General features: G+C 36.1%; 3 protein-coding genes across 5 annotated transcripts in view; 2 read left to right on the top strand and 1 right to left on the bottom strand.

The window, feature by feature from the left end:
* Positions 1-7,890, top strand: part of LOC106061453 (uncharacterized) — a 69,558-nt gene extending 61,668 nt beyond the window's left edge. For both annotated transcript variants that reach the window (XM_056039032.1, XM_056039031.1), the window contains exons 12-15: positions 290-1,807; positions 2,566-2,697; positions 3,698-3,844; positions 4,510-7,890. In XM_056039032.1, coding sequence (XP_055895007.1) covers positions 290-1,807; positions 2,566-2,697; positions 3,698-3,844; positions 4,510-4,648 — 1,936 coding nt within the window. In that variant the 3' untranslated portion in view covers positions 4,649-7,890. The remainder of the gene's footprint in view (positions 1-289; positions 1,808-2,565; positions 2,698-3,697; positions 3,845-4,509) is intronic.
* Positions 7,891-8,661: 771 nt separating this feature from the next.
* LOC106072437 (proteasome maturation protein-like) lies at positions 8,662-12,297 on the bottom strand. Its single transcript, XM_013232812.2, has 6 exons — positions 12,225-12,297; positions 10,888-10,982; positions 10,720-10,786; positions 10,437-10,538; positions 8,974-9,067; positions 8,662-8,865 (listed from the first exon to the last, which is right to left on the bottom strand). The coding sequence occupies exons 1-6, from the start codon at positions 12,225-12,227 to the stop codon at positions 8,798-8,800; spliced, it is 429 nt and encodes a 142-aa protein (XP_013088266.2). The 5' UTR covers positions 12,228-12,297; the 3' UTR covers positions 8,662-8,797.
* A 929-nt stretch (positions 12,298-13,226) lies between these two features.
* LOC106061451 (vascular endothelial growth factor receptor 1-like) overlaps positions 13,227-24,723 on the top strand; it is a 110,615-nt gene continuing 99,118 nt past the window's right edge. The window contains exons 1-2 of one of the 2 annotated variants that reach the window (XM_056039030.1): positions 13,227-13,443; positions 14,005-14,283. In XM_056039030.1, the coding sequence (XP_055895005.1) occupies positions 14,205-14,283 (79 nt within the window). In that variant the 5' untranslated portion in view covers positions 13,227-13,443; positions 14,005-14,204. Of the gene's footprint in view, positions 13,530-14,004; positions 14,284-24,723 lie in introns of both variants that reach the window. The other variant, XM_056039029.1, reaches the window with a different exon arrangement.

The following is a 24,723-nucleotide window of genomic DNA, read 5'->3' as shown; positions in this document are numbered from 1 at the left end:
TAATGTGTCCATTAGAAGACAATATCTAAACTGTATGCTTGCTTGTTCCATCAAGAAATAAAACTGCTAAAATGTAATGAAATAACAAATACAACTCAGTTGCACTGTAATATTCAATGACCTTTCTTTGCAATCTTTGTTTCTTCAACATCTGCGTTCATTCATCATTCTATAAATGTGACTTGATAACTGACATAATTACAATTGCCTTAAAGAATGTAGATTATTTATTACTATTTCAGATCACAATATTTCTTTAACATTTTATCACTTTTGAATATTATTCTAGGGAATTAGCAGATAACCATGCAACTTCCTGGCAGGAGTTCTGGCCCTTTCTCAATGAGTTTGCTGATCTGAGATCTGAAGCAGGTCTGGACAAATTGGAGACCTTTTTCCAGAAGCACAGTGTCATCGTTAACATGCAAACCTTCCTCAGGCCTCTGGCACAGTTTGTTGATGCTGAGCCCTACAGGGTTGGTGTAGAGTACATTCTAAAGCCCGTACCAGAGTCCAGTGTCTCTCTGGAGAGTGAAAATTTTGTCTCTGTTGACAGCAATGTAGCTGAATCAGTCAGTGAGCAGAGCCAGCAAACTGAAGAGGGATCTCAGGTCCCCCAAGTTCCCTCAGTGAAGGATGTTGTTGAATCTGAGAACAAATCTTCACCAGGCTTCCTCTCCTCTCTCTGGGGAGGTTTAGCCAAAATTAAAGTTTATCTGTCTCAAAGTGCCAGCAAAGGCAGCAGCCTATGTTCGGAAGTCTCCCAACCTAAGCTTCTTGAGTCGGACATTGTTCAGCCTTTACATGACACTGGTTCCTATCCATTAGTCAGTGCCGAGCAAGGGGACACTAATGATGACAAAGTTAAAGAGGATCATGACCTGAGTCAGGAGACTCCATCTTCCGTACTTGAGAAAGAATCAAAAATTTCGTTATGTGAAACTAATATCTCTGTCAAACAAAGCCTGGAAGAGCACGTAGCTCAAGAAGAATCAGCTGATGATACGCCGGTTCGCTCGCCTTACTCAGTTGAGAATGACAGTGGCATTCCAGAAGTGTTTACCGTCAGGTCACACATGGACAATTCTCTAACACCCAGACACTGGAAGTACAGATCTTCCAGATACAGTTTAGACAGTCCAGAAAAAGAAAGGGACAGTGAATCCCCAAGTAGAAAATCATCAAGTGGGCGAAAATACTACAGTGATTCTGAAAGGGATAGGGAGTCACCTAGTCGAAGAGTCAGCAGGTTAACCAAACATTACAGTGATTACCATCCTGATCAAAGACGACCTTCTCCATCCAAAAAAGAATCCAAATCCAGCTCTAGTTTTAATGCCAAAATGGACTCGTTGTGCAGACATCTGGACAAATTTTCTATAGTCAGTCCAGAAAAGTCTACATCTTCTTTATTATCAGTCTCCTGTGATTTGACGAGCCTCAAATCTTTAATCCTTGAGCCAAGTCTTAAAATTTTTATGGGCAAAATGTTCACCCAATTCGCAGCGTACCTAAACACAGTAAATAAAACTACCAGCAATAAAGCAGCTCCTCAGGATTTGCCCATTGCATGCCTCAAACAGGACAATGAGACCATCCTGGCGGACATTTTCCTTCCTCAGGCAATCCCAGACAGCACCTGGCTGACTTCAGTGCTAGATGAGCAAACCCATCATGAGATTGTTAAGAATGTGTGGGTCAATTATCTAGTCTTATTCCCTGATTCAGACAATGCCCAGAAAGTCTGCAGTTTGTCTTCTGATGAAGTCTTCAATGTTGTTGTGGAAGGTTTGCCTGAAGATTGCAAGTAAGTTTCTAGTAAACTTTATATTAGTAACAATGCAAGTCTCTAGTAAACTTTATATTAGTAGTAAACTTTATATTAGTAACAATGCAAGTCTCTAGTAAACATTTTTATTAGTAACAATGCAAGTGTCTAGCAAACTTTATATTAGTAACAATGCAAGTCTCTAGTAGAAATATATAATAAATAAGTCTCTTGTAAACTTTGTGCATTTAAAAGAATCAAGCCATGAGAAAACTTTACTGAACTACATGTCTAAGAAGAAAACTTTAAGTAAAAAGAGCTAAGTTCCCCCTTCAGATCTTGTAGTCTGTTTATCAGTTCAGCTTTAGGAAAGGAGGACGAAAATACAAGAAATGGATTTTTTTAATTCAAAATCATCATCATCAAACTCCATTTGAGTGATGGCTTGAGAGGCTCAGATCCTCTCTTGCAAAAGCCCTGGACAGAAACCGTGCTGTTTTGAGTAGTGCATTCATGCCTCCATACAGGTTGAAAAATTTTTCTTCCCAGACCTGTCAAGACGGAGATCAAAATCAAATTCAAAATAGATTTCTGTTCCAATTTTTTTTTTTTGCCTTGTTTATACCTTTCTGTATGTTGACATTAAGTTAGAAAAAAATGATGTTTTTAATTTTCAAACTAGAATTTGCAAACAAATATTTTAAATTTCTTAACCAGGATACTTTCAAGTATTTTAGGCATAAAAAGTTGTTTTTTTTACAAAGTGATACCATACAATGTATGATGTTTGTTTTCAGACTGAATAGTAAAAGTATCAAAGAACTGTATAAACAGAGTTGTGAGAGTATTGAAGACAAGTTATCACTGACATTAGAAATGAGAGTCATAAGAATAGACACAGTACAAAAGAAAGATATTTTTGTTTGTGGGTAAGGATAGTATCAAAAGTATCTATCTATTGTCTCATACAAGTATCTTGTCTTGATATGTTGATAATAATACAAGAAGAACCATTTAAAAAAAAAAACATTTATCATCGTTCAAAAACATCCAGTGTCTCAAAAAAAACATCAAATGCATTTTTTGTCACAAACAAATTCTAATCTATTATTTGCAATGGAAACTCCGTCTAGCCCCCCCCCCCCCCCCCCCCCCCCCCCCGAAAAAAGGAGAAAAAAAAATGCTCAGGAATCTCAGATCACAAAATAGAGTTGAAAAATAACATTAAATGCTCTTTCCTTTCTTTCACTTTAGTGTTCCTTATATAAATACATAGGTACTAGATATAAAAAGGGAAATAAGTAGGTGGTAGAAGTAACTTGAAAGTGGGTTTAAATTCAAATCTTAACTATTATTATACAATGGAGAAACTGCAATGCTTGTTAATAATACATATTGATACATAATGTGTTTCAATTAATTAAAGTTGAAATTAGAGATGGATCACATTGGGTACTATTTGACTAGATCTGAGAATCCTTCTTCCACTCAAATGGGAACTAATCTGTTGCTAAAGTGTCAAATTGTTAATTTTGCTTGGAAAGATTAGATATGTAATACACAATAAATAAAATAAATGAATGGGTGGCTGCCTGGCCATGCGGTATAAGCTCTGAACTGTCAGACAGTGGTTTCAATGGTCCTGGGTTCGAACCCTACTTGCTACCATACCCAGTTGTCTTGTGGGAGTTTTTTTTCTAGGATGTAATTATTATTATATTTAGAATCTGAAGGAACATCTGAAATTTGTAAAGCCAATTTTGGTGTTTTATTAGGTATAGAAAAATAGGTGTGAATTGATTTGAATATACTGTGCAGTGTTACTTTTGAAGATAAGGCGCTATTAATTCCTAATACCTGATTATTTCCATCAGCTGTAATTTATTATAAATCAGTAGATAATGATGATTTGACAACTTTGTTGACCAGGTCTGTGCCGACCAAGGTAGATGCAGATATCTACAATACACTGAATGCTCAATCTTGTCAACTTATCCGTGGACAAAGTCAGAGATTCTCATCCTGTAGGCAGTGGCTTGACCGTATGGACAAACCTGGAAGGGAATTCATCTGCAGGTTAGTCACACCTTTATGATATATGAATTTAATAATGAAAGCTACTTGGAATCTGCAAGTATTTATATTTCTTTATCATCCCTTTGATCATCAACAATCGTACAAAATCAATAGCAATTTGAATATCTTTGGCTTTAAAAAATATTGGAATGAAATTACACATTCCCATGCCATTCAGCGCATAGGGGAGAAGATCTCTCCATAGAGATCTGTCTTTGGCGACGTCTACAGCCTCTTCCTCTTTTTGGCTTCCATGTTATGGCTGACTAAATGTGTTTCATCTTGTCTAAGGAACTCATACGATGTTTGGTCACCACTCCACTTAGGGCGCATTGATAGTAATTATCGCCCTTTTGATTTTTGAATAAAAATCTGTACATTATGCAATCAAATTACTGAGTGGACCCACAAAGACCATATTAATTTTATTTTTATTATTATTCTAGTTGCAAGTTATTCTAGTTATTTATTAGTTAGATAACTTATGGCACTGCTTAATTAGTAAATTCTTTTTCACCCCTGTCTTTTTAGTAAAAAGTATTAACTATTGAATGGCAGGAAGTGGCCAGGAACTTGTGTTTCAGTCAGCTATCTATTTTGATGTAATGTTGTTATTTTACATTCTGCGTTGTTGGTTTTTTTAAATCGTGACATTTTTCTTTTAGCCTCCCGTCTCCTGCCAGAGTACTTCGTCTTGAGAGGAGAGAGCTGTTTCCTGTCAGTCCTCTTGTGCTGAATGATACAAGACTACCTCCCCAGATGACCTCCACGCCAAAGTCAAGCAGAACGCCTCACATTTCTTAGTGCATCAAAATCTACCATCGGCTTATATGGCTAGCAAAAAAAACAAAGTCCTTGTGTCGCCATTAATTTATAGAACAATTTTACCTATTGCTTGAAACATAATTACTATGTTGTACAGTGTTTCTGTGTGTAATATACTTTGATTTGTTATACTTTTATATATATATATATATATATATATATTTATATAAGCGCCAGCATTTACATAGTTTTGTTTTTCCCCAAAAAATATTTTATTGGTAAATTATGGGTACATACAATTTCTTTGTGGATATATTTTTAAAAACTGTAAGAGTTTGCTCTTTTCTGCCAATAAAACAATAACCAGTATTTGCCCTTGCTGGTGTAGTTATTTTTAGCTTTCATTGTTGGACATTAGTTTGTGTTGTAATTTCATTGTTTACTTAGCATGTAGGTTGTTATATAGACAAAGTTTCAATGGTATCCTTTATCTTCTTGTGTACTTTTATTTTTTGTCTAACTGAAATTTTAATGATGTTGATAAATGAAACCAAGGGATGAGTTTCTTTGACAAAGCTCTAAGCAGAATGCAGAGTATCAATATTTCGTTGGTTTCCTTTGGCAATAATTTGACTGCTGTGCCCAAAGAATGAAATGATGATGTGATATACGTTGCTATGCAATGCAGCTTTTTTTTTTATGGTTTTAATGTATGATTTTGTGTATGTTCCATTTCTCTTCATGCTAGCTGTGTTTTTGTATGTTAGTGAGTTTGCGCTGAGAATATTCCTTGACTCTCTTGGTTGTGCAAGGAGAAAGTTTCACATATCAGGGACTCTTTTTTTTTTTTTTTTTTTTTAGTGCTGTAATTTTGGGGAGATTTTGAATCAATAGTGAATTTATATACCATATATTTTAGAATTTAAGGGTTTGATTAAGTGGATAGTTTAAAATTGGTGTACTGTAGTGTAGATGTACACAACTTATCCAAACATTTTCTATCTAAAATACCAGTAGTGCAGTACCAGTACTACATATTTTCTCAGGTCTTTGGTTATGTCCTGCTCGGTAATGGTGATTCATTTATCTGTAATTATAAAGTAGTACTTTGATTAAACTTTGGCCTTGGCTCTGCTGCTAGGATTTTTACAGAATTAAAGAAAGTGAATTATCACTGAAAGTTGTCTCATTTTGATTGACATGCAGAAAATAGTTATTTATTTTTGTATTATGAAAGCTGTTGCTCTGGCTTATTTTTCTTAATTTTACTTTTATGAGTTTCTGTGTTTTAATTTCTTTTTTTTTTTTTTTTGCTTCATTCATTATCCAATGTTACCATCTCAAGAAATTGATATTTTATTTGCTTTGATTTAAATATGATTTATTGATAGGATTATCAGGAATTAAAGCTTCCCCTCCTTTGTAACAAATGTCAAGACAGTATTTAAGATTGATGGACTAAGGAGCATTCTAAAGATAAAAAAAAAATCAAAATCTCAGTTTTCACTGGAGCTCAAAACAGAGACCTGTTAGCTTGAAAGCCAAAACTATTGTAGAGCAGACAAAAGCCAGTGGTCAAATTTTAAAAGATGTTAGCTTTTCTTTTCGAAAAAAAAATTTTGATGCTATTATGAACATATTCTAGAGCCTTCAAATTTATAGCATGTTTTAAATTTTAATTTATTTGAAGGCTGCCTGGTCATGTGCTTCGAGCCTCAATGGTCCCGGGTTTGACACATGCCTTCACTCATCTGCTGCCGTCCTGTAAGAGGTTTAAACTTGGGCATAAGAATCTTCATTTCTGAAGGAACTTGTCAAAACAAAAAGTAGAAAGTTCACATCTTTTGCTCTGTGTATTATTGAGTTGAGTAGATTCTAGGTGCATGACATTACCTTGGTGACTGCAAAAGCAGAAATGATTTCAAAAGTGTAACTTCAATAGCTAACGAAGGAAAAAAATGTGTACATTAAAAATTTTACAATTTAAAGGTGTGCCTCAATCAAGTTAATTGTACACAGTTCTTTACATTTTCTCCCTGTAAGGCAGCTTGACCTGGATTGTGAAATACCAAGTCATGAGAGTGAAAACAATTATTATTCATCCTATATGTTGTCTCAATGTTCTATGGTATTTGTTTCATCTTGTCAATAGTGATAAGACACAATGTAATGTTTGACCTATTCAATCTTTTCTTACTGAATTGAATAAGCTGTCATTGAACTCACTTAGCTGTGGGTTATCATTTTCATTCAATAATTTTCTGTCTTCTAACAATTGGTAAAGAAAAACAGTATATTTAGTTTTAGACAAGCAAATATAATCGAGTTGATGGATGTTTCTGTGGTTGTAAAAAAATTTCTTCTTAGTGAGACTTGTATATCCTCAATATTTCTGTATTGTTTTATCAGCAATTATGCAGACTATTTTAGTTGTGGAGGAGCCATACCTCAATCCATTATTTGACTGACCCTGGTTTGGACATAAAAAAAAAGAGGATTTTAGATTTGTATTGGTTATTGTTCTGTTGGCCAGTATACATTGGTGGTTGTTCTGTAGGCCGGGCACTGCACCATAAGTAAACCTTTCCTTTGTTTGAAGGGGATGTCAGAAGCCTTAAAATGATTTAGTCTTTCATATTTTGTCTCACTATTCAGTTCCATGTACAGAATTGTTATTTGTCATTTGGGCACCTTTTATTGTTGGAAGAACTGACACACTTGGTTAGCTTGTCCATGTTGTGGGTGTAACTAGTTTGAGTGTTGAACATGTAGCTAGAGACTTTCTAGATCAAGTAGGTTGCTAGTAGTTGTATGAAGTCCAGAGAATTTCAAAATAGACTTTTAACAATATTTTATTGGTCATGTTTCTTTAAGCATTTATTTTCTCTGTTTTTATTTAATATTAGTTTTACAAAAAGTTAATCAAAATGTTGAACCAAATGAAAAAAAGGAAAAAATGAACTAGACAAATTTGTATATTAATTTTACTTCTAAATTATTTAATATTGTCAAAGACTTAGTTTTTATAACATAAAGTATGTTATGTATCTATTTGTTATAAATTTTTTTATCTTTTTGAAATTCTAGTATTAAAGAATGTAGGAATACACACATATTTTAATTCTGTCACTTGTTCGTAATTTTTATTTTAAGTCAGTAAGGGAAATTCAAGCTTTCAAAAACTTTGTGTTATGTTAAGCATTTGTCAGTTGGGCTGATAATACTAATTATTTAAGGATGTGCAGCTCAGACAGCAAGAAAAAAAAAAAAAAGCTTGGCTATCTATCAAGGTAAGCAAGAAAACCTTATAAACCAGATAAATAGATAATGTAATTAATAAATAGGTAAAGAGAAGTTACAGAAGCTCCCAGCAGACAACTGCTCTATCTCCTGAGATGAGATAAAATATTTAGGTCACAGGAAGGTCTAAGCCACATAATCATCCTTAATATTCAGTTGAAGATGTATACATGTTAAACCACAGATCTTTCAGCTTTTGTCCGTCTTGACAAAAAAAAAAAAGTTCAGATTTTATTCTATTCTCTCTTGGCAAATCCTCCATGATTAACAGAAATTCAAAATGGAATTTAAAATATCTAATTAACTTTTTTTATTTCCTTGGACTTCCTAAAGAACTGTCTTGATACTTAGTTATACCAGTGTTTTGTTAGTGTAACTTTGGTAGAAGAAATACAACAAAGGAGGAATTTATCAAAGTGTACATTTATGGTGGGTGAAACATTACATTTTAATACATTCATTGTAAGCAGAATATGACTTTTAAAAGGTATTTAAACAAAATTTACCAATTATTGGAAAATAGTTCTAAAGTAGTTAAATTCACCATAAATTTTGCCTGGTGCTCTTTAATTAATAAAAGACTCTTCTTTCTCAAATGAACCCAATTCCAATTTTAGAAATAAAAAAGTATTGTGTGCTATTACCACTACACATGAGACATTTGTTGGTATGTAACATCTTGAGCTATGTTAATATCTTCACAACAATACCATACAATCAATACACAACTATGTTAAATGCAAGAAGCAAAAAAAAAAAAAATCCATTTTTATTAACACGTTGATCAATAAATATTGATGCAGTTGCTGTGAATTAATAGTTACAAATGTTTATGTCAAACACTGCCATGTAAGAGAAACAAAATGAAGACAAGCTGTAACAAGCAAACTACAACAGGCCTAACTTTCTTTCCATCATGGCATGAGGCTGGCCCATCACTTCACTGTCGGCAGGATCTGAAATTGGGAAAACACATTTTTTTAACATGTGAAAACTTGTAATTTATCACTGCTTTGTTGCTGGAGTTACTTTCAAAGTGAAGATGACAAATTGTAAAATCTTACTGTTTAATATATCTTCAAATTTAATGAGGTCATCGGCTCCAGTCAAGGTGTCCATCATTAGGTTTGAACTGTGTAGGCAAGGCAGACGTTGCATCTGGAGACAGAGAAGAAATAAAATAAGCTGATGATAAGCTACAATCAGAAAGCTGTTGGCTTGGGTGAAGTTTGGCTACAGCAAAAAATAAAGTCCCATAATCTTACTATTGATGAGCGTAGTGGCTGAGTAGTAAAACACTTGGTTTTCCACCAGTTGGTCTCAATTGGAATCCCAGTTAAGACTGGGATTTTGAACTTAGAGACTTTTAGGACACCAGTGAGTCTGTCCACCCACCTAGGTAACTGACATATGCTGGGTAATTAAATGTGGTTGGTTGTTGTGCTGGCCGTATGACACCCTGTCTGGGAAGGGATACCTTTACCTGATTAATCATACAGCAGCTATCTCATAGCTTTTAGACTTCTACATTTTTTAAGTCCACTGTTAGTGTTAACAGTGCTACCAAGCATGACATTCTCTGACAGTCAAAAGACATTCTCTTGTACATTAACTCCTCCAGCCTGTAAACCCGCTTTTAAAGAAATTCTTTAAAATCTGTGAGCCCACTCAAGCAGGATTTGTATGCCCTTCGTACAATTATTGCATCAGAATCTAAAAATAATGAAAAGTGGTGAAACTTTTATATTAACCAATCAAAATGGCTGCTTCTGTCAACGCATGTGTTTACATCAACTTTGTGTGTATTTATGTGAAAATTTCAAAACATTTGCAATCCAATTCAATCAGGCATGCATACTGTAGGTCTTACCTTGTAATAAACCTGAAGTTATATTTTAGTTGATTTAGACATGCACAAATTTTATTAAAAATAATGATTTTACTTTTATTTATATAGAGAAAGTGACAGCTTGTTTAATAAGAAAAAATTTGAGCTTTATTAGGTCTAGAGCTAGAAAGATAGTAAGAAAAAAAAAAAAGGTATAGGAAAAAGTTGATCTAGGGACTGAGGGTAGGTAGGGTTAACTTAAGTTACAAAACTAGTAGGAATTGTTATTTAACACCATAATAACAGTTTATACAGGGGTACTTTACATTTATAAAACAAAAAAAATCAATTTCCTTTAAAAGGACAGGAATCCCCCCTACTAACTACAAAATTTGTTTCGGTACAGTGCACCCTCATCTCTCCTACATCCTTATTTCAAAAGTTAAGGCACACGCTAGTCATGGTTGAAGGTTACCACATGGTGATGCAGGCACAATAACAGTTGCTTCTTGTGGTCAACTAGCATCACAAGGCAGGCATTGAAGTGGAAAGAGAGGGCGTCCTAGAAGCACCTATTGAAGCGAACCACAGGCAGACATATTAAAGTCTGGAACAAGATGGAAAGGATGCCCCATAGAGGGGACTGTGGAGATTTATTGTTGGGGGGCCCATACAGAGGTAACAGGCTGTAAGTCCTACCTGTGAGACTGCAAAGTGTTCCATCTGTAGTTTCAGTGGTGCATGCAAGCCTTGAGAGTTTCTTAACATGACAAAGTCCATTTTCATCTGATGGTCTTGCCACTAATTTTTATAAAAAAAAATAATTTTGTTAGGGATAGAAGGAATAAATAAACACACTTACTATAATTATTATTTCATTTTTCTATATGAATGCTCATCATAAAAGACTGGTTTTGTTTAACACTGTTTTGTTGGGTATAAAATGGAGATAATGTCTTTTATAAAACTTTTTCAAACGTACCACCATTTCTGATGCTTGAAGTGGGTGCACTGTTTGAAGGGAGGAACTTGCTCGGCAGGCTTGCAAGCTGCAAATAAAATGCACTTTGTTAAAGCTAATATCCTTTTTTTTCCCCCCCTCTTTAATAACATTTTATTTAATAAGTATGATTTCTAAACATGGACATACCCATTCAGCATTGCATCTGGAACACCATACAGACCATCAGGCAAATCAATCACTTTGCTAGAAGAGGAATGAGGACGGAGGCTTGGATAACCACTCTGTAACAATGAATGGTTTAATATATCTTTAGATCAATGTTAATTCCCTCTAGTGGGGACAATAAAATTACTGCATGGTTGATAGATATAATGAGGGCGCAGTGGCTGGGTGGTTAAGATCTTGGATCCCAAGTCCACCCAACTCTAATGGGTACCTGACTTTAGTTAGGGAAAGTAAAGTCAGTTGGTCGTTGCGCTGGCCACATGACATCCTGCTCTGTTGGCCATAGAAAAAGAGATGACCTTAACATCATCTGCCCCATAGATTGTAAGGTCACAAAAGGAGAACTTTACTTTTACTTGATAGATTCAGATCTAGATATAATGTGAGAATTAAAAAATATTTTTTTTTTACTGTTGTGTATTTTTAAGTAGTTAGTATTAAGAGTTCAAGTACTGGTATCATTGTCAGAAATCCATTTGTTTCAGTTTACCCCAGTCAAACTCTCATTTAGTTTAAGATAAGATTTTTTAAAAGTTTGATAACAATAATAGGAGAAATTATCCAAGAAAAAAATACATTTTTATTTAACAGGCTTTACATGAATTTTTAAACACTGGTGAAGGAAACAGATATACTTCACCCCTATTACAAATCTATAACTAGAAATGGAATGGCTGTCTACTAAGAGAAGTGTTTTATTTACGAATGTTATAGATCTGGTATACAAATAGAATTTGAAGAAAAAAGGGGGAGCAGTTGAAGCATAAACTAAAGAATATACATATAGATCTAATCTAGTAGAAAATATTGTTAAGTTATAATATAATACTGTACTGTGTTGCGCTTTAGAAGATTAAAAAACAACTTAAATGTACATTATTTGATTTATAGATTTTAGATTTGATTTATAGAGTCTATAAGAGTTAGATTTAGACTCAGTACTGAGTAATTAGAATATAGATCTACTAAGAGTAATAAGAGACGAGTCAATAGTGACAATAGAATAACTTCATAAGAATAGGAGTCGATTAGCGCTGATTAGGACAGTGTAACTCAGTCTCAGAATTAGATCTAGACTAGAATAGCCTAGCCTGAAAAAGCCTAGGGCAGGGACTGCTAGACAGTCTGGAGAAAGACGGTCAACAGATCTTGTGTGGTGCCCCATCAGAGTAAGGGGTAGGAGAAGAAGATCTAGATATATTAAATTATCATCATTAATCAGTTTGGCTAAGCTATAAACCATAACTATAGAACTGTTAACTTAGAAAACAAATAAAAAATGAATGAAGATTTACTACCATTTTCGTTTCCAATCACGATTGCTTGTAATACTTCCGTTCATGCGCAGATTAAATGAACTGTGACCTAAAAAATGAAAAAAAGATATCGCAAAATTGCAATTTAATAGTTCCCAAGATAATTTATAATATTGGTTTCAATTTATAATTTAGATCTGCTGAAACATTTTTTTCCTATAAAAATATTTTATATATACAACTTTATCTGAACATTATCATATGATTGATCATTCTATACATTATTTTTTTTAAATTTTAGTTTTTTATTTTAGTTGTAAGTAAAAAATGTAAGTAGTTTAGGTTTGAAGGATTAATGCTTGTCAACAACGTTTCAATGCTATTGAAAAAACTACTCGCTTACAAATAATATACTATAATATAGGCCTACTTTTTAAAAATATAATATTGACATAAATATTTTTTATATCAATACAATTTATTTTTTTATTATTTTTTAATTTTGTATTTTAATCTTATTTTATAAATTACAGACGTTCCTTCAAAAGTGAAGAAACCCAAATGAATTAACTTGCACGACTTGATTAACACATGAATACGCTTGGGACGTAATTATTTTCTCTTTTGAAGGAAAATCTGTAACTTATTAGAATCTAGAACTAATCTATTATAGATCTAAATCTAATCCTATGACTATGGCATGTAAAAATTATGTTCTGAATATCTGATGTTAAAGTTGGTTAAATTGTTATAAAAAGACTCTTACATCTAACAGATTTATATCTTTTAATGGTTCATTGATCAAAACATAGTATTGTTTTTCGGTTGTTTTTTGTTTTTTTTTCATTAAGGCTTAAGGCGGATTATTTATATGCTGCAAAATACTGGATCTAGTTACTCAGAAAATAATATATTTGTTCACCAACTTTACTTTCTACGCAGTTGACAAATCGTCAAATCCTAGGGAGTACGTCCAGTCGGTGTATTTTCTCGTGCTGCGTGCCGCTATTCGCGCAGTCGCTTGCGTTTGGAATACGGGGGATCCCGGGAGTGAAAGAAAAAAAAAAAGTTTTGGTCGACTTAGCACACTTCAACTGTAGGGTCAAGCACACCTTGACTGAAACAGTTGCTTAGATCTAGACTAACTTTTCATTCAACTGATTCACGGATACTTTTTTTTTTTTTTTAACTTTTTTCACTTGATCTAATGGACAATAAATCTAGATCTGTGTGTTTTTGAGTTTGGATCTACTTCATACAAGTTTGCGAAACTTTTTCTGCGATAGAAATTAGATCTAGAATCATTATTTTTCTAGTCTAGGACTTCGGACTAGACTCTATAGCCCGGTATACTATAGGTCTAAATCTAGTCACTAATAGATAGAGGATAAGAGTTTATTATTGAGGCTAGGACTAGATGGAATCTAGATCCAATAATCTAATCTAGATCTATGTCTCAGTATAATTGAGTATACTAATAATATTTGAGTATATAGATCTAGACCAGATAGAATAGATCTAGTATTTCTAGTAGCTCTGTTATTACGCATCAAGGGCCTACTAAAAGTACTATTCATTGTGTTTTATAGATCCACATCTCTATCTAGATCTAGATGTACTTACAAGATCTATAATTTTCAAGTAGATCTAGATCTAGATCGATATACTTATCTTATTAGTTTTTACTTATTAACGTAGCTGGGCCTGCGTTTCATTATTCGCGTAAAAGTGTTAAACAATTACATAGATTTAGATGCATAAGTAGTATAAGTATAGTTAATATATAGATTTAGTTCGTTATAGTTCTCTATATCTTATACAGTAAAGGTCAAAGTGAAATTTCAAATGGCTGTGCATGTGCAATGATGGCCTTCGAGTAGATCTAATCTAGGACTAGTGTACTGCTGATCAACACAAATTATAAGTAGGCTACGCCATTTCTTTTCTTCGTGAGAATACATGGATAATAAAGTGATGTGTTTGTTGTCGACAGTTTTTGTCTGGATTTACTAAAGCCAATCGATGCTAGATCTAGATCCTAGCTGCAACAACATGACTGGATTACTGTTTTTACTGATCCTGACATGCTTGGGTGCCTCAGGTAAGTTGCTAAATGTCCTTTCCATTCACAAACCATTTCTCTCTCTCTCTCTCATCCCTCACCTTCTCTCTGACTCTAGATTCTATCATCTAGTCCCAACACTATGTCTACACACTCTAATTCACAAAAAATTGGGTTACATAAATGTCACACTTGGATAAACACTGACACATATACACACCTCTCTTAAGCAGATTTGGGCCACTTGCTGCACATTTAAGTGCATTCGTTTTGTCACCAGAACCCCAACAACAATGGGGCCCTCGGTCCATTCTAATGTTAGTGCTAGATTCTAGAAACTAGCTGTTAGCCATTGTATGCCCTACTTCCACTCTGCTTTCACATTATAGGCCTCCTAGAATCTAGATCTAGACCAGCGGTTCTCAACCTTTTAAGCTCGGCGACCCCTTTTTATAATCCCCCACTCTGCCTCGACCCCCCCTTTCCACACGCACACACACAGCAATAGCAGAGTAGGCAATAGCAATCCATATTTCAGATGGTCTTAGGCGACCGCTGGCAAATGGTCAATCGACCCACAAGGGGGTCGCGACCCACAGGTTGAGAACCCCTGATCTAGACTTTAGTGGGCCATCACTGGCCTAGAAACAAAAACAATGCAGGCTCTTTATAAAGCTATGGCTTGCTTATACAGATCTTAATTAAAGGATTGTTAACTTTTTAAAAAAAATCATACAGTATTCTATTACATTAGAGAATAGAAGCCAAGCATAAATTGCATTTCTGGCCTAATCCCCTGCTAAGCACAAGGCTTCTCTAATTGTGCATCAGCAATTTTTCAACAATATTTCTTCTATCAAGTCAGAAAAGAATTTTGTTTTCATCTTTTCTTTTTAATATTTTTTTTTTACAGTTTTGATCTAGATTCATGTGTACCTCGCAAAATAATCCCCCCCCCCCCCCCCCCCCCCCCCAAAAAAAAAAAAAAGACAGAAATAATGTACATTTTTTTGTTCATTTAAATATTTTTTTTTAAAATAGCACAATACGACAGTTTTAATTATTCTTGAAACTATATTCACCAACCTTGACACTTGACAGACGTAAAAGAAAAAAAAGGTTATTAACATTCTCCCGCTCCCTGTTTATGTCTCCTCTGCTGCGTTTATTTCCACTGAAGTAGTCATTAACTTTGACAACGGGGTAACGGTGGGGGTGTCAATGAAATGACGGTGTTTGTTTGCAGAGGGGTTTAGGAGCATGTTCGTATCCAGGCCTATCACTTAAGGGAAGCATTGACGCATTGCGTGATGACCAGATAGTAACTAATGCCAAGCAATCAAACACTCAACAAATTCTTCTAGAAACACACAAAACTAGATTTAGATCCATAGATTGCAGAAAGAAGGGACACACAACAACATGTATAGTTTCAAGGGGCACTTGACCCAGTCACTTTGCATATTAATAAGGGTCAGTTGACAATGAAGGCCTGGACAATGTGGGTGTGACGGACTTACAATCGCTTCTCTCAGAAAGAGTTTTAGCACACATTCGCTCGTCGCTCGATGCAGAATTAAGTAAGCTGACACGACTCGTTTGTGTCCTAACAATGGCTTCCTTGGGAGTGGGTCGGTCCTCAATTTTTTTTTTTCAATGAACGATCAACGGTACTTTAAGTATATAGTGTTACTGGAAAAGGCGTTACCGCGGCGCATTTCTCACAGAGGTGTCGCAGGGAAGGGAGGTCTACAATTGTTTTTAAAGAGAAATGTGGTGTTCTTTGTATTTTCTGTGTGTGTGTGGGATGATTTATTCTTAAATGCAAAGATGTACAACGGGGAAGAAGGGTACACACCACTTAAGGACAGTGTTATTTTCCGATGGGGTGATCCACTCTTGGGCAAAACAAAACGGTGGCTGAGTGGAAAAGCTCTTTGCTTCCGAACCTGGGGTCCTGGGTTTGAATCTCGTTAAAGACTGTGGTTTTGAATTTCGGGATATTTAGGGTACCCCTGAGTTCACCCAACTATGTTGGTTACCTGACTTTAGTTGGGGAAGGTTAAGGCGGTTGGTCATTGTGCTGGCCACACGACGCCCTGCTCGCTATTAACCGTTGGCCAAAGAAACAGGTGACCGTAACATCATCTGCCTTATAGATCGCAAGGTCTGAAAGGGAAACTTTACTTGACTTGCTGAAGGATGATCTTCCTTTCCTTCGCGAATGGCTTAGTAATTTTTTTTTCTCATTCATAGCTCTAAGTCAGTATTTCTCAAAGTGGGGTACACGTACCCTCAGGGGTATGCGAAGGGGGTACGCGTTGCACCTCATTAACTATGCTGATTTTCATTAAATACCCATTTATTATGCTCATTCTTCGCATATGCAAGGCGAGAGGTACTCAGTGTTACAATAAATTATACAAGGGTACATTTTAGTCAAACGTGTTGGAAACACTGCTCCAAGTAAATAAGTACACATGCATTTCAAAAGTTCTTTTCATTTATTTCTTCATTGACCTTGTAGTTCACTTTATCATTATGGCCGTCATATATATATATAACGATGCACTTTGCTTTTGAGAACCATTGCGATTTGTAAAACTGACTTAATCTAGATATAAACTAGATTGTATGCATTCATAGAATATCTTTAAAAGAAAAGGGTCTTAAATGTTTCACAGGACAGGTATATTATTACCTCAGTAAAAACCATGACTACAAACGGAGTTTATGTACTCATCAACTCGTAGGCGGCCCTGTGGCTCCGTCGTGTGTTGAACACTCTTTCATCCAAATCGCCCTTTTTACTGAAATTGAGATTTTTTCATCAACTACAACTTATATAGTAGAATAATGAGACTCTTAATAATGTTCTTTTGTAATATGATTAGATGATATAATAATCTAGATTTTCAAGCGTTGCATATTAGTCTTATTATAGATTTTTTTTGGTAATTAACCCAATTTTTTTAGCGTTACATTTCGTGACGTCATTTATTCTGCACTGTTAAGTGCTAAAGACGTAACTAAATCCAACTGTCGTATTGGATGGAGCGTTTAAGTCGAGCAAGTCTTCTTGGGTTGTAAGCGTAACTTTCCCCACTTTGTTCCACTTGAGTCTACACACACACACGCGCGCGCACCCGGCTTTGTTTCATTTAGTCTACTCACAGTGAAGGCGTACTCTTCGTTTTTGTGGCGTCGTTAGCAGACGACATTACCATCCATCTGCCTTTCTGGACCGTGTTCATGATCACTTATACCTCCAATACGAAAGGGCATTGATATACATATATACTCGTATTCTCTTATTCACTGTATTCTCTTATTCACTGTATTCTCTTATTCACTGTATTCTCTTATTCACGCTGTTTCGTCTGTCTACATTGACTTCACTATTGTTTGGGTATTTTAAATATCTTGTTAAAGTTTTGCGAACTATATATAGGCTGTCCTAGCAATTTGTTTTTAACTTGTAGTAACTACGTAACAACGTCCGGGATATCTTGTTAAAGTTATGCGAACTATATATATAGGCTGTCCTAGCAGTTTTTTTTTAAACTTGTAGTAACTACATAACAACGTCCGGGATACAGTTTCAAGTTGTGATAAGAGAAAGTCTAGCTTGTCCAGTTGAGATAGATATAGATCTTGTTCTGTCGGTACAAATATTTTTTCTAGGGCATATAGAGCAAAAGCATCATTTCAGTCCACAAAAGTTTAGGAAAGATGGCTGTTCGAGCACTGCCCCAATGCGTTGGTCGTTTGTGGGGCTTGAGGCAGTGGCCTTCTGCTAGAAAAAAAAAAAAAAAAGATAGACGTGATACTTTGTGTTGGGGCAAATGTTTATTCTGAGTCCTGGGTTATATTTCTGTCAGCAACTGGGGGTTCATTTGACCTCTGCCCCTGTCAGATAGCATCCGAGAGGAAAGTATATGCTATATATGTGTAACAATTTCATAGAAAGGTTAATAGTCTTTTCTACAATACCTCTATTTAAGCCACTCTTTCGTGGAGGGCGGACGCTGATCTCTAACGATTTTCCTTTAAATTGAACAGTTGATGTACATCGCTGAGAAAAGAATTACTAGCTCGTTGGTCACATGGGGAAAACTATTTTTAAAAATGTAAATCTGGCTAGAGACTAAATCTAGGTCTAGATACTACATCGGTTTTGAAAGGACTATCGCGTTCGGGAAAGGCAGCTGGTTCCAGTATAAAACTTCCGAAATAGGCCAATAAGGATCGAGTCCATTGCACTGGCGGGGATGGAAGAAAGACCCAAACTAACATGTCACTATCCACATACCGTTCCTCAAGGGCCCGTTTTTTTTATTATTTTTTTTTTTAATGGCGGACACCTTTTCGGCTGATGTGGTACAGAGAATGCATATGGGGATTTTCCCCGGTGTGTTCGACCATTGACCTCGCTTCTAATCCGAGCGTCATGGGATAGGAGCTGTCGGTAATAGGAATGTAATAATTTAAACCCTTTCTTGGATCTTTCCAAGACATGCAGATGGAGGCACGCTTCCCTAGAGTTCCAAAAGTCTTTCAACTCTTTGCACGAATACAAACGATGAAAACGATTGTGACAAGTCTGATCTACATAGGTGTCAAGGTCTACTTGTATTGGCCTGTCACTCTAAGGCGGCATAGCGAAACATTGCTAACTGAAGAGTTTACAACTTAGATTTGCTACTATGTCGGGATAGCCACCTATTTTTGGTGTATAGAGGATACACCAAAAGGTTTTCTATTTATGGAACTGCCCTTCATCGTACGATAATCCTTCAAAAAAAAAAGCGCGCATAAAACAGTGGACCTAATGGATGTGGGCTTGTCTTCCCTTACAACCGCTCTCAGCTCAACCAATTAGCCGTGTCTAATTAGTAATACTTAATTTGTTGAGTTGGTCACTTAAAGAAAAAAAAAAGCGGTGCCTGGAAGCTGGGGGTGGGGGCTTCTTATCCATGAGGTGGTTAACATAGTGGCGAATATCTGTCATGGGATTGAAGTGAAGTGCTGCGCTCAAGGGTCATCCAGCCGCCCACTTCCGTGCTGGACGCTGGGGGCTGCTCAGGAATGAAACCGGCGGCCACTCCTGGTGGTTGGTGTTTGTCCTCTGCTGATACTCCAGATAGTCATTATGTGTATGCATGGTACTGTGGGTACACTGTGACGTATTAGTGTGTGCAATCGCTTGTTAAGGTTTACCCGCTTCCTGCCCCCCACCTCTCCATCTCTTCTCCACGTCTGGATGTAATAAGTCTGTCCCCCCTTTGTCGGGACAACTCTGTAGTTCACCCACAGACATTTTAAATTTTACGAATAGTCCTCCTTCCCCCCAAACTTATTTTACTCTCTTCCTCACCCCCCCCCCTTTTTTTTTTCTTGTTCACAGTGGGCCGCTATTGAAGAGAATAGATCGATATGTGTCACTATAGTTCTGCTTTCAGACATTGCGATCTATAGGGCAGATGATAAGGCCATCTGTTTTATGGCCCTACGGTTAACGAGGGTGTCTTGTGGCCAGCACAACGACCAACCGCCTTTACTTATCCCCAACTAATGTCAGGTACCTATTAAAACTTGGTGAACTAAGAGGCGCCCAAAGATCCAGAAATTAAAAAAATCCCAGTCCTCACTAGAATTCGAACCCGGGACCCCGCCTCCATAAAGTACGCATGTATTTTAAGCCATTTCTTCTCACGGACACATACACACACACACACACACATACATACATACATATTCACGTCATATAATCTCCTTCTCTGACTTGCCAACTAAGACACAGTGGAACACTTTGTCTAGCCTAGAATCTCGCGCTACACTTTTCTTTATGGCAGCCATTGTGGACATTTTGTGGGCGTTACCGTCTGAGAAACAGACCTTATGCACGGCATCATAATGGTCCTGTGAGACTAGCATCACAACATTGCAGGCACTGGCGCCGTCGTAGCGAGGCCTTGGCGAGAGTCTCGTTGAAATCTGAGCAGAAATAAACTCGTGAAAATGTTTCATTACTCTTCTTAATATCACACACCCCTCTCCCCCCGATTGGGTTCTTAAAGACCCACAACCTTGACTGTTATATTTTTACCAATCTTTTATCAACTCACTCTGTCTGTCTGTCTGGTAAAAAGTGTGTACACGTTTTTTTCTCCAACTCCAATTCTGGGATCAAGCTGAAACTTTCGCAAAATTATTCATTGACACATACAAGACATGAATCAACAACAACAACAAAAAAGGAACCAATTAGACTATTAATTACTGGTAATTCATTATTTTGTTAATAGCAACAAGGGAAACTAATACTTCCAAATTCACAGATATGGCTAAATTTGTTCGATTTAGTCCCCTTAAAAATAATCGTTAACGCTAATTCTCCCTCACGCATTCCCTGATCAAGTTGATACTTTAAACAATTATTTATTGTACCTAACAAAAAATGAATCAATAAACAAAAATACTCAATTAGCCAATTAATGACTGGTAATTAATTATTTTTGTTTTAATATCGAATAAGGGAAATAACTTGTACATTGATGGTGGATGTAGTTTTAAGGACGGAGTTCTTCCCCTTTAGATACGCTTTTTTTTTTTAAAGGATTTTTTAAAAAATTTGCTTGTTTCATTGACGTAAATGTGTCTTAAATAATAATAAAAAAAAGAGTGTAGCTTCAATTGAGGAATTGTCTATCCATTGGGAGGAATGTTTGAATGTTCTGGTCAGTTCATGGAGAAATGTAGACACGATGCTTGAAAGCCAACCCTTGTGTAAGGCTGCAGACATCAACATGCATGGATAGCCTGTGAGCCCGACTACACTACCTGAAAACGAATAATCGGGCACATTAATTTTATCTTGAAACAGGGGAGACATTATTTATGTGTTGTTCATCATTCATATTTTTAAAGTCATTTTCTTTTCTCTTTTTTTTTTTTTTTTTTTTACATTTTTGCTTAAAACATGAACTAATATTATTTTTTTATAATGCATTCCCATTTCCCCCCACCAGAATTACTCTATTTGCTTTCCATATAATAATAATCTTTATTGTCCGTAAGGAAATTTGTCCTACAATTTGTGCATTACACCAAACAAAAAACATTATAACTATAAGAAACCAAAGTGTACATTCACACCAGACTCACTCATAATTTACATGTGACAAATTTAATATCAGATTGTTCTTATTTAATGATACGCCATTTTTTCAACACATTAAATTGCGATTTCTCCTCTCTAGAAATGTATGTACAATACGAAAATCATATTTATGGGAGACTATAGAGCAGCGGTTCTCAACCTTTTAAGCTCGGTGACCCCTTTTTACAATATACCACTCTGCCGCGGACCCCCCCCCCCCCCTTTTCAATAGACACACACATCAATAGAAGAATATACAATAACAATCCTTATTTTTGATGGTCTCAGGCGACCCCTGGCAAGTCGTCAATCGACCTCCCAAGGGGGTCGCGACCCACAGGTTGAGAACCCTTGCTATAGAGGTAAAGCTGTAAATAGCCAGCTATTTGGTATGTCAGTATGACAGAATTAAGAAAGTTCTGATAAGCTTTATTTGTACAAAGTTGAAACTCACCCTGTCTGTCTGGTAAAAAAGTTTGAACGTATTTTGTCTCCCATTTCCCAGTCTCGGATCAAGTTGAAACTTAGCACATTTTATTGTACCTGACAAGACATGAATCAACCCAAAAAATTAACCAGTTAATTAATTATTGGTGATTAATTATTGTATTTGATATCGAAATCAGAGGAATAACTGCTACATAATGAGAGATGTGAATGGATTTAATCCCCTTATTATGTTTTGACACGTTGAAACTTTGCATAATTATTCATAGTCGATGACAATACACGAATCAATCCAAAAATTAACCTATTAGTTATTCAATTAGTACTAATATATTTTTTTTTAATATGGTAGAAAAAGAGCTAAACTTTGCTATTTTCATATAAATGACAGTAATTAGCGGTTCTTTCCTTAAGATAAGCTTTTTTTTTTTTTTTTTTTTTTTTTTTTTCAAGAATTTTTTTTTCTTTTGCTTGATTAAAAGTTATTTTATGATAATCAAATTTCTAAGCCCTTCTATTTGTACCCTTTTTAAACATTTAGTTGGAAATGTTGAGGCTCAATTTAGTGACCCTGACAATTTATTAGCGTATCTTGAAACTCGTCACTAAATACTGCCCCATATTCCCCCAAATCATACAATTCGAGACTCCCTTTCGTAAAGGTCTTGAGATATTTTTTTTTTTAAAGAACAATAAACTGTAATCTCTGGCACTATTTTAGTCTCGATACGAAAAAAAAAAATATTTAAAAAAAAAAACGAAACGAAGTCTGTGGATTTGAGATCTATTTATATCCCTTCTCGTTGATGTTTTCCGATGCATGTTTTTTAGCTTCAGACAGAGGCGGTGGCGATGTGTCGGCAAGGCGGTATCTAAAGCACAAGATAGGCAAACACGCTAGTTCTTAGGTAGATCTACGTGAAGGTGGTTGATTGCTCTCCCCCCTCCCCCCTCTCTCTCTCCCCACAAGCTATTTAAAAAAATGAAATATATATGTATATAAAAATAAGCCGACATTTTTATTTCCTGATGTGACGCGATCCAGTATCAAAACTTTTTGCATTGGTGAGGGGGGGTTATAGTGTTAACGCGTTTACGTGCGTAGATCAGCGGCTTCGTGGCCCGGGGGGGGGGGGGGGGTAACAGCGAAATTGGCAAGCAGTGGTGTGCAACTTTTTTAAAAAAAAGGAATTGAACATTTTGAGACTGGGAAAGGGGGGGGGGTGAACATTTTGAGACTGGGGGGGGGGGGCGCAAAATTTTTAAAAAAAAAAGCATAACATATTCCAGACCTGGGGCGCGGTGGCTGAGTGGTTAAGCGCTTGGCTTCCGAACCTTGGGTCCGTTTTTCTCCCTTCCTCTCGGATATTACACAATAATAAAAAAAATATCATAAACTTGGCGCTCATTGCCTCAATAGTCAACGTTTTGTGCACAATGTGCAGCACTTCAAGTCCTAAGTACAACGTGCTTACGTCAGAAGTTGCAAAAAGGGGGGGGGGGAATGCTGACACTGTGGGGCCGTGTTTATAATTGAACTTTCAACTAACTGCAAAGTCAGTGCAGTGGTACAGCTCGGCTAATCAGGGTGTGTTTTAAGCATGTGTGCAAGTACCTACACATATTTAGGTCATGACTAACTCTCCTGTGACTTGTAGGCTGGTCCCCTTTTTTGAAATAAAGCGAGTGTCGTTACGAGCACTGGAATTTTTTTTATTTTAAGTTGTCTGGAGGTGGACCACTAAGTATATAGATTCTACTCGCCAGTCATCACACTGGATGTAGAGAAACAGTTTCAAATTGAATACCAAGACAAAACTAATTAGATCATTAAACAAGAAATCTAAGAATGATAAGGGTATAACAGTTTCGCCAAGAAACTCCTTCAATTCACTTTTTGTTCTAAGTGCCTTCCCCTCCCACATTTTTTTTACTAAATGTTTGCGTTGTTGGTTAGTGAGACTTGAAGGTGTAAGTTTGCGCTGTTGGTTAGTGTGACTTGAAGATGTATGGTTGCGTTGTTGGTTAGTGAGAGTTGAATATGTATGTTTGCGTTGTTGGTTAGTGAGACTTGAAGGTGTATGTTTGCGTTGTTGGTTAGTGAGACTTGAAGATGTATGTTTGCGTTGTTGGTTAGTGAGACTTGAAGGTGTATGTTTGCGTTGTTGGTTAGTTAGACTTGAAGGGGTATGTTTGCGTTGTTGGTAAGTGAGACTTGAAGATGTATGCTTGCGTTGTTGGTTAGTGAGACTTGAAGATGCATGTTTGCGTTGTTGGTTAGTGAGACTTGAAGGTGCATGTTTGCGTTGTTGGTTAGTGAGACTTGAAGGTGTATGTTTGCGTTGTTGGTTAGTGAGACTTGAAGATGTATGTTTGCGTTGTTGGTTAGTGAGACTTGAAGATTTATGTTTGCGTTGTTGGTTAGTGAGACTTGAAGATGTATGTTGGCGTTGTTGGTTAGTGAGACTTGAAAAATGTATGTTGGCGTTGTTGGTTAGTGAGACTTGAAGATGTTAGTAGCGGTACGTTATAATCTCTCTGTTGGTTTGCGACAAAGGTTTCTCAGTGAATACCCTTTGCAGTACACACTGTGATAAAATTGGGATTGAATTGTTTTTATGATGTTAAACCCAATTCACAGTCAGAATAGAAACAGTAAATCCAAAAAAGTGAAACGAATCAGAAACCAGTGAACTGTTTCAATACAATACAAACTGATTGAGCGCTCAACTTACTGACCACATTCTCTGTAGATGTAATCGCGAAGGGTTGCTTGTCTTGGGGCGCGATCTGTTCCTTGTAGAGTTAGACTTCACTTGAGGTCACTTTTTCCAACGCAACCTTTCGTAGAAAAATGTTATTTTGTCAGT

This window comes from Biomphalaria glabrata, chromosome 8, assembly GCF_947242115.1.
Source record: "Biomphalaria glabrata chromosome 8, xgBioGlab47.1, whole genome shotgun sequence".
Classification (NCBI taxonomy): domain Eukaryota; kingdom Metazoa; phylum Mollusca; class Gastropoda; family Planorbidae; genus Biomphalaria; species Biomphalaria glabrata.
Note: the sequence above shows the minus strand (reverse complement) of the source record. Positions and strands in the feature narration are given on the sequence as shown.

Excerpts from the sequence above, each read along its gene's own strand:
- LOC106072437 (XM_013232812.2), bottom strand. Across the intron at positions 10,787-10,887 it reads CCAGATGCAATGCTGAATGG|CTTGCAAGCCTGCCGAGCAA; the intron begins GTATGTCCATGT and ends TTTTATTTGCAG. Across the intron at positions 8,866-8,973 it reads ATTTGAAGATATATTAAACA|ATCCTGCCGACAGTGAAGTG; the intron begins GTAAGATTTTAC and ends TCCCAATTTCAG.